This window comes from Ovis canadensis, chromosome 14, assembly GCF_042477335.2.
Source record: "Ovis canadensis isolate MfBH-ARS-UI-01 breed Bighorn chromosome 14, ARS-UI_OviCan_v2, whole genome shotgun sequence".
NCBI classification, from domain to species: domain Eukaryota; kingdom Metazoa; phylum Chordata; class Mammalia; order Artiodactyla; family Bovidae; genus Ovis; species Ovis canadensis.
This window is the reverse complement of record NC_091258.1, coordinates 74,583,575-74,603,209: the sequence shown is the minus strand read 5'-3', so window position 1 is coordinate 74,603,209 and position 19,635 is coordinate 74,583,575. Positions and strand designations below refer to the sequence as shown.

General features: G+C 44.3%; 1 protein-coding gene across 9 annotated transcripts in view; it reads left to right on the top strand.

Annotated features, from left to right (window-relative positions):
• Positions 1-1,907: 1,907 nt before the first annotated feature.
• LOC138419231 (zinc finger protein 665-like) overlaps positions 1,908-19,635 on the top strand; it is a 33,071-nt gene continuing 15,343 nt past the window's right edge. The window contains exons 1-6 of one of the 9 annotated variants that reach the window (XM_069551798.1): positions 1,922-2,239; positions 2,364-2,483; positions 3,023-3,104; positions 9,451-9,574; positions 11,729-11,787; positions 17,165-17,247. In XM_069551798.1, coding sequence (XP_069407899.1) covers positions 17,233-17,247 — 15 coding nt within the window. In that variant the 5' untranslated portion in view covers positions 1,922-2,239; positions 2,364-2,483; positions 3,023-3,104; ... (1 more) ...; positions 11,729-11,787; positions 17,165-17,232. Of the gene's footprint in view, positions 2,335-2,363; positions 2,484-2,968; positions 3,105-9,396; positions 9,575-11,728; positions 11,788-17,164; positions 17,248-19,635 lie in introns of all 9 variants that reach the window. The other 8 variants (XM_069551796.1, XM_069551795.1, XM_069551794.1 and 5 more) reach the window with 8 other exon arrangements.

Sequence of the window (19,635 nt, the reverse complement as noted above, 5' to 3'; positions counted from 1 at the left end):
TGAGGAACAAAGAGGAAAAGTTGTGATACAGGATGTCACTGTAAAATGGCATGTTTTCCCCAGGGATAGTTTTGTATTTCTTATTTTAGTTTACAGTACAGAGAGAAACCCAGAAAAATCTCTTGTTTTCTTAAGATGCTTAAATTATTCTAATGGGAGGAAAGTTTCTGCATCCAATTACGGCCGTTCAGGAACTCTTTGGAGACCCAGGTTCCCAATCCCTGAATTGCCAGGAGCAGGACAGGCAAGAACCTGCTGACAAAAACATTTATTTATTTATTGCACTTGAAAATATGTGGGTTATTTTCAAATACCTTTTGGTATTGATTCTCACATAGTTTCACAGTAATAAGAGAGCAGGCCCTGTATGATTTCAATACTCTTTATTTAGGCCATGAAACTTTTGCACCTTGTTTTACGTCATATTCCAGTGTCTCCTGGTTAATAGTCTATGGGAACTTGAATAAAATTTGTATCCTGCTCTTGTGTGAAAATTGTATAAGTCTTAATTATGTTGAATTGGTTCACAATTTTTTTCAGGTCTACTATAACCTACTTTCCTGTCCATTCTATTAATTTTTGAGAGTTTAATATTGAGATTCCTAGTAAAAATCTTAATTTGTCTACTGAAAAAATTGTAATATACAGTGGAATTGTCTGTAACTATTTTCAAAGCCTGATGTAAATGTGTTGTCATACTTTTGTCATTTCAAAAAATTTTAAAAAGGAAAATAAAATCTTTGTTGAAACTTTTCTACTTGTTAGGAGGAAATATCCTAGTTTCCAACATAACTGGTCTACAAAGTTATAAGCTTTTGCCTTAAAAGTGTAACTGGGTGACACAGCGACCTGGGATGGCCGCCACCTCTGCTTGCATGGCCGTGTGGAGCCCCGCCGGTAACAGTGCCTCTGATCCGCGGAACCCGCCAGCTTCCTCCTCTCCACTGTGCCCAGTGTATGTTTTCCTCTCATCCTGAGGGGGAGCGCAAAGTGACCCAAATCCTCAAAATTTCCAGGAGGCTGTGGGGGAATATATAAAATTTAAATTAAATGGGAAGAATTTAAGGAGAAGAGAACTGTCCAGCAGACAACAGGCACTAAAAGAAGAAATCAAAGGTATGCACAGATTGCAGATGTTTAAGTCTGTCTCCAAACACTGACGAAACCCTGGCTGCTTAGATGTTGTTGCTAAAACACTGGATGAATCTCGCTAACAGAGGCTTCCCTTGTGGCTCAGCTGGTAAAGAATCCGCCTGCAATGCGGGAGACCTGGGTTAGATCCCTGGCTTGGGAAGATCTCACGCAGAAGGGAAAGACTACCCACTCCAGTATTCTGGCCTGGAGAATTCCATGGACTGTATAGACCATGGGGTCGCAGAGTCGGACACGACTGAGCGACTTTCACTACTACCACCGTTCTTTCCTCAACATATGACAAAAAGTTTATTTTGTTCATAGACATTTCCATATTGTAATTATAGAAGAATATGCTATCTATTTAGATGTTAAAGGCAACAGATTAAAAAAAACAGGCTGTAATTTATGGGACATCACAGGATTGTTACGGGGCTTCCCTGGTGGCTCAGAGGTTAAAGCGTCTGCCTGCAATGCGTAAGACCAGGGTTCGATCCCTGGGTCGGGAAGAGCCCTAGGAGAAGGAAGTGGCAACCCACTCCAGTATTCTTGCCTGGAGAATCCCATGGAGGGAGGAGGCTGGTAGGCTACCGTCCGTGCGATCGCAAAGAGTCGGACTCCACTGAGCTACTTCACTTTCATAGGACTGTTAAGCATCTCCCTGCCCCTTGCCCCGCCTTGCTCTCGCTCTGCAGACTTGGACGCTCCTCGCCCCGCCCCTTGCCTGCAGCGATCCGCCTAACCCCCGACCCGGAAGCTCCGCCTCGTGATCCGCGCGTGCGCAGTTTCCTGCGGAAGCGGAAGGCCGAGAGAGAAGGTCGCCCGGCGGCCCTTGAGTTTTTTTCTCTTAGTGTGAATCTGTGCTGCGCGCTTAGCCGTCCAACCGGCCCTCGCCACTCCCATCTTCAGGGTCCCGCTGGTTCTCCCTCACCCTGTCGGCCCCTGGAGGTCGCGTCGACAGCCCCACTCCCGGAGAAGCCGCGTCCTCTCCCCGATCCTGCGATTCTGGAGAGCCCGGCCGGCCCCCGAGACCCCCTCGCTCCCACCCTCTTTGCCCTCGCGTCTCCTCAGGCCGATCGTTCTGCCCCGCAGGCTTCCCTTCCCGGTCAGTCCCTTTTTCTCACCCCTGGGCTGGAAGTGTGACACCCAGTGTTTTTCCGTCACGAGTCCGTCTCGTTGGAAAATGTGCTGTTTTGATAGGTGAGCGTTTCATTTGCTCATTTCTGTAGATACGTGGGCGAGGGGGATCAGAAGAAGCAGTGACTGAGAGTGAAAGGCAAAGTCAGAAGTGGGAAACAATGAGAGGACCGACGGAGTGGCCCAGGATGGCTGAGGCACTTGCAGAGATGGTAAAATGAAATAGATTTAGCCCTCCCTTAAAGTAGCGGGTGGGTGAAAGAGAAATGGACAAAGGCGTGGGATCTCCAGGAGTTGGAGACAAGGAGACAGGGGCCCTGCGTCTGCGGTAGGAGGGCTGACAGGGGTGATCCTGGGAGAGAAACGGGTAGGTGTTGACTGGAAGAGAAGAGAAGGGGCTAAGCATAGACACCTGGAGTGCCCCAGAGTGGGAGTGTAACGGGGAGAGAAGAGGTGTGACTAGAAGGCAGAGAGGGAGCAGAGTTGGAGAAAGAAAGAGACAGATGTACAGATACTTCGGACACTTAGAAGGGTGGGAGTGGGGAGAAGAGCAGCAAGAGGAGAAACAAGTTGCCGAGGGGGCAAGAGAGGTGTGAGGGAAGAAATAGGAGGGCAGAAACAGCATCCCACCTGAGGCAGTGGACACCAAAGCACTGTTCCACATAGGGAGGTCTTCCTGTTTTTCTGGTTGTGGCAGACGAAGGGGGAATGTTGATCCTAAGCCTTAAGCAGCCTGTTTTCCACTTGCAAGATCAACTTCTAAAAACTTAGATTGTCTGAGGAAGAAGCTGGGAAGAGGAGGAAAAAAGAAAAGAGGAATGGCTCTTTCTCAGGTAAAATCATATTCTCAGTTGATTCTCAGTCTGTCCTTCCTGAAATCCCTTCTTTGGACTTACTAATCATCTCTGACTCTGAAGTATCCTTCCTGACACCTGTAGTGCACACTCACCAGGGAACTTCCCTCAGGGTCTGTCGTCTCCACTTAGATCCCGTCTTCCCATGACCCAGTGGCCTGGACTTTGTGTAGAGGGCACCATCCTGGGCAGGGCTTCACACCCACAGGTTTTAGAAGAGGTCTCAGTGCTGTTGGGCAGCAGGGATTGCCTCTGGTCCTTCTGGATGTGCAGTCTGCTCTCTGTCAATCAGGATTAAGAATCTGTGCATGGAAGGCAGGTATTAACATGCACTGCTGCTGCTGCTAAGTCGCTTCAGTCGTGTCTGACTCTGTGCGACCCCATAGACGGCAGCCCACCAATCTCCCCCGTCCCTGGAATTCTCCAGGCAAGAACACTGGAGTGGGTTGCCATTTCCTTCTCCAATGCATGAAAGTGAAAAGTGAAAGTGAAGTTGCTTAGTCCTGTCCGACTCTTAGCGATCCCATGGACTGCAGCCTACGAGGCTCCTCCGTACATGGGATTTTCCAGGCAAAAGTACTGGAGTAGGGTGCCATTGCCTTCTCTGATTAACATGTATAGTACCTGGTAAAATCTGGAAATAGACCTAAAACGGGAAATTTGTTCTAAGGTAGTTGAAGCTAAGTGAGTGAGGCACTGACTTCAAAATCTTGATTGGAAATAGGATGGAAAGTTCAGAATCAGGTATCAGTGATAAAGGGTGTGCTATTCCATCATCTGTTTGAAACTGTGACATGAATCTAAATCTGAGAATTGGAAATTCACTTTCATTGCCATCATTTTTCAGATTTTGTCTTTTCACTGTGTTCATTTTGTGGTTTGGCACAGAGATGTTTTTACTTTTGATGCAGGTGAGGTTTCCTCTTCATTGTTTTACCCATAGATTCACCATTTGTTATGGCAACTGTCTTTTTTCCACTGGGTTTTCTTAGCATCCTTGTTATTAGATTTTTAAATATATGCAAATGGTTATTTCTGAGCATTCTTTTCTGTTCCCTTGGTGTATAAATCCATGTTTATGCCAGCACTATACCATCTGGATTATATTGTGATATGGCTTGAAATTTTAAAAAGGGTGGCCTTCATTTTTCTTCTTCCTGTTAACAGGAGGCTTCCTGCGTGCTGTTTTGGATCTGTCAGGAATTCTGTGTTCCAATAAGAGAGGCGTGCTGCGCCTTCAGCCCATCGAGAGGGCTCCTGAGGCCTCCGTGAACAGAGCAAGCCCCGTGTCGGGGACTTTGTTGGCTTTCTGTGTAAACCAAGGAATATCAGCCTTTTTCTCTCTCCTTTACTTTCTTATCGGTAGTCTCCAGACCACCAGGTTCCTGTCCGTTAAAAGACCTCAACATCTTTCTACTTACTGAAGAGTATTTTTGCAGTTTATGGTCCCTTGAGATTCTCTATGACTTCTGGCAAGTTTTTTTATATTTCTGCAAACACTTCTATTGTAATTTTCATAATGAATTCATTAAATCTGTGGAACACTTTGGGTAACAGTACTGAGTTTTCCAGTCCATGACTACTAGATCTATTTATTTTAGATTTCTTTTAGAAGTGGTTAAGTAGTTTTCAGTGTATATATTTCACCTCCTTGGTGAATTATTCCTAAATATTTCAGCCATTTTTAATATAATAGTAAATAAAATTGTTATGTGATTTTCTTTTGACATTGTTCATTGTATATAGAAATGCAACTGATTTGCATGTTGACTTTTGTATCCTGCCAGTTTGCTAAAATTGTTATTTGATGTGGCAGGGGTTTTTTTGTGTTTGTGTGGAGTCTTTACAGTTTATACATAAAAGACCTTGTCCTCTAGGAAAGAAGGTAACTTTTCTAAGTTTTCACTTTGGGAAGCTTTGATTTCTTTTTCTTGTCCAATTGCTCTGGTTAGGGGTTTCAGTCCTTTGTTGAACAGTGATGCAGAGTGCACGTCCTTGCCTTCTTCCTGATCTCAGAGGAAAAGTTTTCAGTCTTTCAGCATTGAGAACAATGTTAGGTGTGCTCTTTTCATACAGGGTATATTTTACTTTGAGATACCTTATTTTTTCTAGTTTGTGTATATATATTTAAAGGTGGTTGAATTTTGTAAGATGCTTTTTTTCTGTGTCAATTGAGGTGGTCATTTGTTGTTTTTCCCCTTTATTCTGTTAATGTGATGTATAAATTGATTTTTGTTTGTTGAGTCCTCTTTGTTTTATATGAATAAAATTCACTTGGTCATGAATTCAGATCTTTTTAATGTGGTGTTGAAGTTGGTTTGCTGGTGTTTTGTTAAGGATTTTGCATCAATATTCATCAGGGAGTATTGGATTTTACTTTTTTGTTCTTTTATCTTTTTTGGTTGATTTCAGAATCATGTTGGCTCCATTCAGTGAGTTTGTCAGTGTTGCATCTTCAACTCTTTGTAATATTTTTGGCAGGATTAGAGGTGCTTCTTTTGTAAAGGTTTAGTATAATTTCACAGATGGCATCTGACCCTAGGTTTTTCTTAGTGTGAGGATTTTAATTACTGCTTGAATCTTTCTAGTTATAATTTGGTTCACATTTTTATTGGCTTTATGATTAAGGATTAGATAGTATGTTTCTACAAATTTACCTGTTTATTTTAGGATATGTAATTTGTAGGTATTATTACTTAGAAATTTTTTATTGAAGTTGTTGATTTACAGTGTTCAGTTAATTTGGGGTATACAGCAAAGTGATTGTTTTATTTATATATATTCTTTGACACATCCTTTTCCCTTATAGGGTATTACAAACTATGAAGTATAGTTCCCTGTACTGTGTAGGAGCTCCTTGTTGGGTATCGGTTTTATACCTAGGAGTGTGTCTGTATTAATCCCAAATCCTGATTTATCCCTCCTACCTTCCGCTTTGGTCACTTCTGTGTTTGTTTTCTACGTTTCTGGGTCTGTTTCTGTTTCGTATGTAAGTTCAATTAGATCTTTTTTAAAATTTCACATATAAGTGATAATTTGTCTTTGTCTGGCTTATTCACTTAGTATGATAATCTCTAATTCCATTCATGTAGCTGCAAATGGCATTCTTTCTTTTTTTTTTTAATGCAGAAGTTAATATTTCATTTGGGCTTCCCTGATAGCTCAGTTTGGACGACAGAGGATGAGATGGCTGGATGGCATCACTGACTCGATGGACATGAGTTTGAGTGAACTCTGGGAGTTGGTGATGGACAGGGAGGCCTGGCGTGCTGTGATTCATGGGGTCACAGAGAGTCAGACACGTCTGAGTGAGTGAACTGAATTGAATAAGGAAGAGAATGCCTATGAGATTTCGAATCAAACAGTCTGCTCTGAAACAAATCTAAGTGTGGGAGTTGGCTACTAGAAGGGCATCTAAGAAGATTTTGCTAAGACTGATATATTTTGACATGTGTTTTGGAAAATAACATGTAATCTGCCATTTTTGAAGGTTCTGAAAATGTTGATTAGATTCCATGATTTGATGGGGGTATGGTGCTCATCCAGAAATCTCAAATCTTCGGAAGACTATTTTTCAGACTTTTTTACACACATTTGAGAGAACGTTGTTGTTGTTCATTTGGACAGTCATGTCCGACTCTTTGCAACCCTGTGGACAGCAGCATGCCAGCCTTCCCTGTCCTTCACCATCTCCCAGAGCTTGCTGAAACTCATGTCCATTGAGTGGATGATGCCATTCAGCCATCTCATTCTCTGTCTTTCCCTTCTTCTCCTGCTTTCAATCTTTCCCAGCATCAGGGGCTCTTCTAATGAGTTGGCTCTTCATATCACGTGACCAAAGTATTGGCGCTTCAGCTTCAACATCAGCCCTTCCAGTGAATATTCAGGATTGATCTCCCCTAGGATTGACTGGTTTGATCTTGCAGTCCAAGGGACTCTCAAGAGTCTTCTCCAGCACCACAGTTCAAAAGCATCAGTTCTTTACCACTCAGCCTTCTTTATGGTCCAGCTCTAATATCCATACATGACTACTGGAAAAACCATAGCTTTACTATACAGACCTTTGTGGGCAAAATAATGTCTCTCCTTTTTAATATGCTGTCAAGGTTTGTCATAGCTTTAGAAAATAAAGTCCTAAAATATATTACAACTTGAAAATAGTGAAAAATTCTAATTATGTTCATACTGAACATATAATCAACTTGAAGTTACATTATTGATATTATTTAGTTTAGTGTAATTTCCTAAACAAGTTTTTGGGAAAGATACTTAATAGTCAGGCTTCCCTGGTGGCTCAGACAGTAAAGAATTTGCCTGCAATGCACAAAACTTGGGTTCGATCCCTGGGTTGGGAAGATCCCCTGGAGGAGGGCATGGCAATCCACTCAAGTATTCTTGCCTGGAGAGTCCCACGGACAGAGGAGCCTGGCAGGCTATGGTCCATGGGGTTGCAAAGAATCTGACACAGCTGAGTGACTAAGCACTTCCTCCGAAGTATAGAATAGAGTATTTTAAAGAATAATGCGGTTCTCATCAAAAGAAAAAAAATGTTTTTTTCTTCTATTTTGCTTTCTCTTTTTAGGTTATCTAGAAATAGATAGAGTTTGAAATTATAGATAACCTAAAAAGAGAAAGCAAAATAGAAGAAAAGAAAAATTACGCCTACTTCCTGGTGGCTCAGACGGTAAAGCGTCTGTCTACAATGTGGGAGACCAGTTTCGATCCCTGGGTTGGGAAGATCCGCTGGAGAAGGAAATGGCAATCCACTCCAGTACCATTGCCTGGAAAATCCCATGGACAGAGGAGCCTGGTAGGCTACAGTCCATGGGGTCGCAAAGAGTCGGACACAACTGAGTGACTTCATTCATTCATTCATTCCTTCATAGGAAATTATGGATGCTAGGTAAACTTTTTGTGATAATCCTTTCACAGTATCAGTTCAGTTCAGTTCAATCACTCAGTGTGTCCGACTCTTTGCAACCCCATGAATCGCAGCACACCAGGCCTCCCTGTCCATCACCAACTCCCGGAGTTCACTCAGACTCAGGCCCATCAAGTTTGTAATGCCATCCAGCCATCTCATCCTCTGTTGTCCCCTTCTCCTCCTGCCCCCAATCCCTCCAAGCATCAGAGTCTTTTCCAATGAGTCAACTCTTTGCATGAGGTGGGCAAAGTACTGGAGTTTCAGCTTTAGCATCATTCCTTCCAAGGAACTCCCAGGGCTGATCTCCTTCAGAATGGACTGGCTGGATCTCCTTGCAGTCCAAGGGACTCTCAAGAGTCTTCTCCAACACCACAGTTCAAAAGCATCAATTCTTCGGTGCTCTGCCTTCACAGTCGAACTCTCACATCCATACATGACCACAGGAAAAACCATAGCCTTGACTAGACGGGCCTTTGTTGGCAAAGTAATGTCTCTGCTTTTGAATATACTATCTAGGTTGGTCATAACTTTTCTTCCAAGGAGTAAGCATCTTTTAATTTCATGGCTGCAATCACCATCTGCAGTGATCTTGGAGCCCCAAAAATAAAGTCTGATAGTGTTTCCACTGTTTCCCCATCTATTTCCCATGAAGTGATGGGACCGGATGCCATGATCTTCGTTTTCTGAATGTTGAACTTTGAACCAACTTTTTTGGTTTCCTCTTTGACTTTCATCAAGAGGCTTTTTAGTTCCTCTTCACTTTCTGTCATAAGGGTGGTATCATCTGCATATCTGAGGTTATTAATATTTCTTCAGGCAATCTTGATTCCAGCTTGTGTTTCTTCCAGCCCAGCGTTTCTCATGATGTACTCTGCATATAAGGTTTAGAAAGGGAAATAATGAAAACACGTTGGATAGGAGAAACAATAACACAGTATCATTTAAAGCGTCTTGCTCTTTTTAAAGCTGTGGTTAGTGACCCAAATGATCATATCCCTTAAGTCCTCCATCTCAGACACCCAGGTACTGACCCTGAGTTTGTTGAACTGAGCATTATTTTGAGTTTGCTGTTTTGCAGGGTGTCGGTAGGAATAGCACATTTCTACCCAGGTAGAGTTTTGTGTTTGTAATATAGAGACTCGTCCCTTTCTTATTTCTTAAAACTGCCCAAGTTCCCAGATCCCTGAATTGCTTCAGCCTCACTGGCAGATCTAAGCACACCATGCTGTGAAAAACAGCTTTTTATTGAGAATAAACCCTTTTAGTCTTAAGAGGAAGTATCTTGGCTTCCAACATAACGAAGCTTTTACCAGAGCAGTGTTACAGACGTAACTTAATGCTGTCAAGGTAACAGGCCCCGCTCCCTCCGCGCCCCGCCCCTCCCACGAACTCTGCGCACAGCGGGTGCTCGCCCCGCCCCTGGTCGGAAGCCGCGGCTCTAAAACCAAGAGCCCTTTCACACGGAGCCGGAAGTTGGAGAGCGCGGAGCCGAGGTTCCCGAGCGGCGTCTAAGATTCCTTCTCGAGTAAGTTTGCAGAGCTCGCCACCCCTCCAACCCCCACCTGCGCCCCCGCTCACTCGTCCTCATGGTGTGGGAATTGCCAGCGACCTGAAATCCCTGGCACCCGGTGCTCGGCCCCGAATAGACGCTGCCGCTGCGGCCCAGTTATCTTTTCGTTTGGGTTTTAAGTGTTGCTGAGGCGGTTTCGGCCCTCGGTGCGCGTAGACACCGCCTCTGGCGACATTGTCCTGCTTAAAACCCTTTTTTACTTCTGGCCTCGCCAAGTAAAGCCCTCTCTCGCTAGTTGGAGCAGCGCCCCGCCGCGTCACCTTCTCGACCGCTGGAGGCAGAGCCGGTCGCCCCCGCTCTCCTGAGAGGCCGCGCCCTCTCCCCGGTCCCGGGATTCCGGAGAGGCCGCCCCGCTCCTGAGCCCCCTCCCTCTCAGCCCCACTGTCCTCGCGTCTCCTGAGGCCGGTCCTTTTGCCCCGCAGCAGCCCCCTTTCCTGTCAGCCCGTCCCCTCACCCCTCATAGGGCAGGTGACCTGGGCCAGCCATGTGACAGCCAGTGCTGTTGCATGCCCAGTTCAGCTCGGTCGGAAATGGTGATCTTCCGGTCCGGGGGCGTCTCGTTCTGTCGCCCACTCAGTAAATTCAGGAGGCAGGAGGATCAGCAGAAGCAGAGTCAGAAGGACTGAGAGAAATAACTGAAACTGAGGAGAAAAGCATCAGGGAGAACCAATGGGAAAACTGAGACTGGCTGAGGGACTTGCAAAGGGATAGTCAAGTCAAAGAGGTTAAGCCTTGAAAATAGCCAAGTGAGTAAAATAGAGAAGTATTAATAAATCAGAAAGCCAGATCTCCAGGGACTGGAAAACAGCACAGGGAGAACTGCCCTGTCTCAGTGATGGGAGCGGGGAGGCGAAGGGTGATGAGGGACATCAGAGGTGGAGAGTCCCTAACTGGGTTTAGGCCGGGTTTGAGTCCTGGCCTCTTCGGTTAGAGTGCCGAGTTGTCTTTTCACCCGGTTCGAGTCCCGCCACATGGGGTCAAGTCTCAATTTGAGGTGGCTGGTTTTATGGTGTTGACAGAGAAAGAGGTAAGGAGCACAGGAAGAAAGAGCTGGAAGGAAGCATAGCCACATGGCCTGCTAGAGAGTGGGGAGGAAGGGAGAGTCTCAGCGAGAGGAGGGGAGTAATCTGGAGCGCAGAGAGGGAGCCGAAATGGGGGAAGAAAGAGGCAGACTTAGGTATGGATTTTTGAAAGACTCAGGAAGGTTGGAGAGAGAGCATTTCGAGGGGGAACGAATTGCAGCAGCCTGGGACAGGACACTTGTGAGGGAGGAAATAGGACAGGAGCAGCAGGAGAGCAGAGGGGGAGAAAAAGAGACACCGAGACCCAGATGAAATAGGGAGATAGGTGAACAGAGGGGTAAGCTCGATCCAGGTGTGGCCAGTTGTCTGGATACAGATAATTTCTTTAGTTATACAGAGGAGGATGAGAATTTCAAAACTCCTATCTATGAGGCTTGTGTCTTTATTTATTAGTTGTGGCAGAAGATGACTTTCATTTGCAAACCCTGTTGAGCCTGGGGCAGTGGCTTGATTCACTGAGGTGTGAGAGACCCCCTTCCCTTGTCCTATCATGAGATAGAGGTCAGGGAAGAAGAGACCTGGGACAAGAAATGACTGACTGCAGGGTGTCACTCTGTGGTAGCTTTTTTTTTTTTTAATGAATTTTTTTGGCCAGGCTGTGCTGTGTGCTCAGGGGTTGTGGCTCCCAGGTTCTAAAGCACAGGCTCAGTAGTTGTGCACAGGCTTAGTTGCTTGTACTTGTGGGATCTTCCTGAAGGAGGGATAGAACCCATGTCCCCTGTATTATCAGGCAGATTCTCATGCACTGTATCACTATTGAGTAGCATTTTTAAAGGAACACTTTTTTTATACTGGATTCACACTTTCTCCTTTCTTTATGTATGTTGCTTTTTGTGGCTTGGAGTAGGTCTTAATTCATTCCGTTTCTGTAATCATTTTTAACTTCAGAAATAAGCTTTTTAAGTTTCCAGTATTCTACTCTTACCATCCTTTTCTAAATATGATTATTCTCAGTGTTTTTTTAAACTTTGACACCAGATTTTTAGATGAAAAATAATTCACAATTTTTTTTTCATATTTTTTTCAGATTCATTCCTTGCCTGAGTGCTTTCTTCCCTTCATCTCGTACATTTGAAATTTTCTTTGGTGAGTAGTAAATCATCTTGGACTATTTTGTGCCATACTTAGCAAAAATGTCACTTCGTTTACCAGTTCTAATGAGGTAGATGAACCTAGAGCATATTATACAGAGTGAAATAAGTCAGAAAGAGAAAGACAAATACTGTATATTAATGTGTATATATGGAATTTACAAAGATGGTACCAGTGATCCTACATGCAGGGCAACAAAGGGAGACAGATGTAAAGAACAGACTTCTGGACTTAGTGGGAGAAGGTGAGGGTGGGATGGTTTGAGAGAATAACATTGAAACATGCATATTACCATATGTAAAATAGAATGATCAGTGCAAGTTCGATGCACAAAGCCGGGCACCCAAAGCCAGAGCTCTGGAACTGCCCAGAGAGATCTGGTGAGGAGGAAGGTGGAAGGGGGTTCAGGATGGGGGAGACACATGTCCAATTCATGTTGATGTATGGCAAAAGCCATCACAATATTATAAAGTATTATCTTCCAATTAAAATAATTAAAAATTAAAAATGAGGAAACTGAAAAAATAAAAGTTAATAAGCAAAGATCACCTCCCCTCTCTTTCTCTGAATTCAAAGAGAAATACATCTTGGAGGGTTTTATGTATGGGACATCGTATAATAAAACAGACATATTTTCAGCTGTGGTTTTACCAAAGACATGAATTGTGTGTATGTGTTTATGTGTGCACACACAAATGGATATTTCTGGTCTCAGCTCTTTACCAGAGAATGACGGAGGTATGACATTAGGTCTTGTGAAATTAAAGGCATTTCTTTGAGAAATGGGAAAATAAAAGAACATTTAACACGATAAAAGCAACAAAATAAAATGCTTCATTCTTTCCTTTCAAAAAAAGAAAAAAAAACTACCTAGTTTAACTGGTTAGTCTAATGGTCTGTTTTCTCCATTTTCTATGATCAGTGAAAAAAGTGAGCTGTGAGGTGATATGAAGATGTTTCCCTCAGGTCCCTTTTTGACTTTTCTGTGCAAATGAGGAAGGATGAGCTGGACTGACCTGAAACCTTCCAACAGAGTCTCTCTGTTCATGATGAAAAAGATTGGTCAGATCCTATTTCTAAGCTGACCCCTTACAATGTTTTTTGTACCAGTGGATATATATTTGCAATTCTGTATTTTTAAAATATTTTACTGCAATCTTATAATAAAGAATTACCTGCTTGGTGTCAGTTTGACCCAATCTTGAAAGAAAAGTTTCTTTTGCTCAGATACATGACAGATGTTCCTAGTCTTAAATGGGATGGGCATTAGGGACAAACTTGGCCCCCTTGCCCTTCAGCCTCTCATTTCATTATTCACTTATACCGGTTCTCTTCACTCAGCTCAGACCTTCTCATAAACGGCTTCTCTCTGGGCCTGAGGGAGCCCACTTGTAACATGGAGATGAGAGGCTAGACCGGAAACTCTGAGCGTGAGCAACACTGACTCCTGAAATGATTAGCCAAATTGGCTGTGTGTCTGTTTGTGGCAGTTCTGGTTTGGAGGGAGTGTCTGGTGGTAATGAGAATTTTAAATAGATCCCAGTCATCCCTCAATGAAAAATGAAAAGGAAAACTGTAGGATGGAGGCAGGATCACAGGCTCAGAATTAGATGACTTCTATGAATAAGGCTAAATCTGAAGGGAGATTTCTTTTACATCCTGACGTTCAGACCTCCACTGGCTTTCATCTTTTCCTGGGGCAAAAGCTTGACTCCTCGCTGTGGTTCCACAGCCCTCTGTCAAGCTCAGGGCCCTGTCAGTGTCTCCAGCCTCATCCTGGGAGTTGACTCTTTGCTCATGGTTCAGCCTGTCCTGGTATCATTTACCTTTTCTCTGTTTCCAAATACCAAAACCATTTCTGTCTGACATCTTAGTTTCGTTTCTCACCTTCAAGTCACCCTGGCTGAGGCCCTTTGTCACCCTTCAAGTCTAGGCTCAGAGAGGTCTCCCCATGCCCTCCTAACAGTCTCTCTCCTGTTACCCAGGTTTATTGCCTGTGTATCAGTTGCCATCAGCAGAAATTAATGCCCTTCTTCATGGGTTATTTTGAGTCCTTCCTGGTTCCCCTCTTTTTAGGGCTCATAGTGTTCCTCTTCTTCCCAGCGTGGCTGCAGTACCTGTTACTGGAAATGTCTGTAGATGACAGGACTATGGGTTGGGCTGAATAATCCTCAGGAAAGACCAAGAGAACAGGGCAGGTGATGAAGATGTTTCCCATGTTCTGGACATTTCAGCTGTAATTGATCTTTGCCCCCTGTGACTACTTAATTACTCAAAAGAAGAGCCAAGAAATATAGGAAGTCCTGAAAAGCCCTACAGAACTGGTGTCCTCAAGCAGTGGGCTGAGATGTCCCCATGTTTAGTCTGCTGTGTTTAGTCCACTGCAGCCCCTAGATCTACGCTTTGTCCATCCAGGGACCAGTCACCATCGTGGACAGCAGCTTTGCCATCTATGAGTTCATGTGCTCAGTGTCAGTGATTGTGATTTCATCGCGCTGAGGATGAGCAGAAATCCCAAACCTAATGGGGTAGGAAGGAGACGCTGTCCCCCGCACCCCTCAAGAGCTAGAATATCTTCCAAGTAGGTGTGGGTGGGCAAAACAGGAGATAGTGAGACCTGGAGACCCTTGCTTTGAGACTTCCTCATCTCAAATGCCTTTGTACGTGGACTCCATAATATCCCCAGGTGGTGGCAGACTTTCCCAGGAGGGCCAGTCTCTTGATTTTCATGCTGAATCTGCAGTGTCCTTTTGGTGGTAGCTCGTGGGCACTCCTCTTGTGATCCCCTTTGCCAAGAAACCCCTGTGCGCTTTAGTCTTGCTTAGTCCAGTCATGCAGGGAGGAGAGGTAGACAAATGGGGAAAGCGGAGAGAGCCTGGTGGGGTCTGCAGGAGGCTTGTGGCAGTACTTGGGGCCATCAAAGTGGGCGTAGTGAATGGAGCGTGCGCCCATCCCAAGTGTAGTTGCAGGGACAAGGGGTGTGTGGATCTGTTGGAAGAGAATGTCTCAGTTCAGGCTGGAGAACCTGGTAGCAGGTTTGTTGGAGAGCCCGCATGGAATGGTTTGAGGTTCCAATGCCTTAGCTCATGTTCCCCGGGACAGTAGTGCTGAGGCTGACACTTGGCTGCACAGGTTTGATTTGACAACTCGTGACCACACATGAACAGCAATGAAGGACATGGAATTCAGCCAAGAGAAGTCTTTTCCACTGTTAGAACTGTGGCCTGGGCTGAGCCCGCAGGCAGCTGTGGATGCAGGAGGATGGGAGCCTTGGGCTTGAGGGGCTGGTTCTAGCAGGTGCCCCCAGCATCCACTCCACTCCCTGGCTTTTGGTGGCTCTTTTAGCAGGCAGGCACTGTAGCGTAACAGGGAAAATCTCAGGTCATTTTTTGCATCAACTTTGGTATCATTGTGTACTTGGAGTTGCTGGTGCAGAAAGGTTCATGTGCATTTGGGAAGATACCAAGAGAATCTGGAGTGTTTCCTTGGAAGATGGTGAGGTCTCACTGGGCCATGTGCATCATTGGAGTTATCCCTCTGTTTCATAGTCTTTGGAGATTTCGATGTTTGACCTGGATCACTCACTCTAAATGAAACTATGGTATCTTGTGTCTGTGGATCCTTGGGTGTCCTCTTTTGTATTTTGCCTCATGCATGAGCTATCAGGGCTTGGAATGCTTTGTGTTTGTGTAAGAGGGTTAGAGGCTCATTATGGGCTCTGTGGACACTCTGTTGGACACCATGAACGTTTGTAAGTTTGTTTGAGGCGCGCTGGGAAATTACAAGCACTAAGGTTAAAGTCACAGAATGCTTGTTATAAGGTGGTCCTGCTCGGTAGGGCTCTCTGGGCCCAACCTGAGAAGAGTCATAAAGTCCTGTGACGTAGGGGAAGATGGCTCAGAGAATCAGAGGGCAGCGATGCACAGTGATCTGCTACCCGGAGGCTTGTCCTCTAGAAGATGCAGCTGCAACTCTCTTGCTGCCTGGCCAGTGTTAGGTTCTGTGTTATCCACTGCTGTCCCTCCCAAAATAAGCACACACACAGGCACAGTACAGAAAACACGGAATCTTAAGTGCACTGTTGGTGGTAATGTAAATGGTACTGCTATGTTGGAAAACAAAATGGAAGTTCCTTAACAAATTAACATAAAATAAGCCTACAGTCTGTCAAACTCATTTCTGACAGATATCCAAATAATAAGCGATTAGTTTTTCAGGGCAATGTCCACAGTCCCATGAGTGTGACTGGATTTGCAGTAGCCAAGGCATAGACACAGGCCAGATGTCTCTTGACAAAAGAATAGGTAACAAAAGAGTGGTATAGAAATATCTATTATATACTGTATATTCATGAACTATTTTTTCTCTGTATATAAATATAAAAATCAAGAATCCTGCACTTATGCCAAAATGAATGAACCTAGAGAACATTATGCCAAGTTAAATAAGCCTCACAAAGGAGGACAGACACTATGTGGAAACTAGACTTGTCAAACTCAGAACCATCGAGTAATAAGGCTGTTACCAGGACCTGAGTGGAGGGGAAATGAGGCACTGTTAGTCAAAGAGCAGAGATTATCAATTGTAAAATAAGTAAGTTCTGGGGATCTGAGGTACTGCATGCTGCCTGTAGTGTTTCTATATACTTGAAATTCACCCAGAGAGAAATAATAAAGTGTACTCATAGGTGGAAGTGTAACCTACTCGACTATAACAATTGTTCAGTGTATGAATCTATCACATGATCACTTTGTACACAGTACGTTTATACCATTTTTGTTAGTTACACCTTAGTATGGCTGGGAAAGAAAGAGAGTTGGGAGGAGCTTTTCTCCTCTGAATGGTGCTCAATCCAGGCTTCACGCTTCATTGATGAGGCGTTTTGCATACCCATGTTTTATACCCTCTGACCAGAGATTCCCCTTCAGGTAGTTTGTGTTGGTCCACAGCACAAGAATGTTTAAGGTGTCCCAGTTGATTCCAGTGTGGATCCCTCGCTGAGCATCAGGACTCTGAGTCCTCCCAGTCCTGAGGGCAGAGATCTGGGCTGAGGAGGGGGCACTCTGCTCTGACTGAGGCTGGACAAGGGCCTGCTGTGTGACCTGAAGGGGATCGTGGGGTCAGTGGAGGTGGCCCCTGCTGCTGTGTGCATGAGGCCTCACCAGGAAGGGAGTGTGATGTGAGGGAAAGTGTGGGAAAGTCCCATGTTGGTCTCTGTGCCAGAATTGACTGTCCTGAGTCCCTCCTGAGACTGGCCACAGGGAACTGTCTGTTCCACACGGTGAGGGCTTCCCATGTGGGCGGTTGGGGCTCAGGAAGAGGATGTGTTGACTCTGAGCATTAAACAGCATGTTTTCAACTTTCATGATAGACCTCTGAAGACTTGTGTTGCCTGAGGAAGCCCTGAAGTTGAGGAAGAGGAAAGAAAAGGAGTGAGACATGGCTCTTTGTCAGGTAAGGTCATATTTAGTCTGTCCTTCCTGAAATGCCGTTCTCTGGACTTGCGAATCGTGTCTGACTCTGGAGTGTCCTGTCTGGCTCTTGTACACGTATACTCACCTGGGGCCTTCCCTCAGGGCCTGTCGTCTCCACTTGGATCCTGTCTCGCCATGACCCGGTGACCTGGCCCTTGTGAGGAGGCTCCCCTGGGCACCGTCCCGGGCAGGGCTTCTCACCCACGGGTTGGAGACAGGGTCTCAGTGTTGTTGGGCAGCAGGGATTTGCTTAGGGCTCATCTGGATGTGCTGTCTGCTCTCTGTCAACCAGGGTAAGGAAACTGCACGTGGAAGTCAGGTATTAATATGTATAATACCTGGTAAAATCTGGGAATCAGATCAATTAGGGGCAGTTTGTTCTGACTTTTTTAAGGCAGTTCAAACTAAAGATGTGGGTCAACCTCTTTAAATCCTTATTGTTAATAAAATGGAAAGTTCAGAAATAGACATCAGTGATACAGGGTTTTTTAGTTCATCATCAGATTTAAACTGTGAAATGAATCTAAGTCTCTGGCAGGTGGTAAGTTTCATCACCTCCATTCAGAGGTTGTCCTTTCACTCTGTGGATTGAATGCTTTGACACAGAGATGTTTTAACCTTGAATGCAAGCAAGATTCCAGCTTCACTCTTTTGCTGTCAGATATCTATTTTCTCAGTATCATGGTTATTGAGACTGTCCTTGCCCTTTTGTGTATCTTTACATCCTTGTGAATATACCTACATATACACAAAGAATTATTTCTGAGTACTGTGTTCTGTTCAGTTGGTTTCTTTGTCTGTTTTTATACCAGTAGCACATCACCTTGATTACCTTGTAATATGTTTTGAAATAGAAAGACCTCCATCTTCTTTCTTCAAGAGTTTTGCTGTTTGCTCTTTGAATAGTTCTGTGACTTTCACCATGTTTTATCCTACTTCTACAAAGATTGCCATGGCAGTTTTGATAATGAGTTAATTGGGTGATTGATCCTTTGTGTGGTTATTAAAGAATCACTTTTGATATAGCATGTTTCTTTTGTAATGTTTATGATTTTTACCTATGAAACTTTGTCATGTGGGAAGGAAGATAACTGATTTTTTTCTGCATCTAGATGATCCTGGTTTTTTTCCCTTTAATCTGTTAATGTAGTGTGTCATATTAATTGATTTTTATATGTTGACTTCTCCTTGCCTTATGTGAATAAAATCCACTTGGTCATGATGTCAGATCTTTTTATTTATTTATCTAAATTATTTTAATTGAAGGGTTATTGCTTTACAAAAGTTGTTGTTTTCTGCCAAATACCGACATGAATCAGCCATAGGTATACATATGTCCCCTCCCTCCCATCTTCCTCTGTATCCCACCCCTGTAGGTTGTTAGAGAGCCCCTCTGAGTTGCCTGAGTCATTCAGCAAATTCGCATTGGCTCTCTTCTCGCCCTCTCCTTCCTCCCCTCCCCCCTCCATCCGTTCTCTGTGTCTGTTTCTCCAGATCTTTTTAATATGTGTTGAAGTTGGTTTGCAAGTATTTTAATTTTGCATCAGTATTCTTCAGTGGTATTGGTTTCCAGTTTTCCTTTCTTGTGTCTTTGGGAAATCATCAAACTATTACAATCATGCTTGCTGCATAGAATTAGCAGGATTGGTGGTAATTCTTCTGTAAATGTTTGGTAGAATTTGATCCTGTATTTTTCTTAGAGGTTTCTGACTACTTTTTAAATCTCTCTAGCTATAATGGGCTTACCTAGTGACTCAAATCATAGAGAATATGCCTGCAGTGAGGGACACCCAGATTCTGTCCCTGGGTTGGAAGATTCCCTGGGGAAAGCAATGGCTGTCTAGTCCAGTCTTCTTGTCTGGAGAAATTCCATGGACAGAGGAGCCTTGTGGGCTACAGTCCATGAGGTCACAAAGATTCAGACACAACTAAGTGGCTAACACTTTCACTTTCAACACTTCTCAATTTTTTTATTTCTTAATAAGTAAAATAGTTTGCATGTTTCTGAGAATTTGCCAGTATCTCCTATATACTGTCATTGATAGGCATTATTGGTCATCAGTCAGTCAGTTCAGTTCAGTCTCTAAGTAGTGTCTGACTCTTTGCGACCCCATGAATCACAGCACACCAAGCCTCCCTGTCCATCACCAACTCCTGGAGTTCAGTCAAACTCATGTCCATCAAGTCGGTGATGCCATCCAGCCATCTCATCCTCTGTCATCCCCTTCTCCTCCTGACCTCAGTCCCTCCCAGCATCAGGGTCTTTTCCAGTGAGTCAACTCTTCACATGAGGTGGCCAAAGTATTGGAGTTTCAGCTTTAGCATCAGTCCTTCCAATGAACACCCAGGACTGATCTCCTTTAGGATG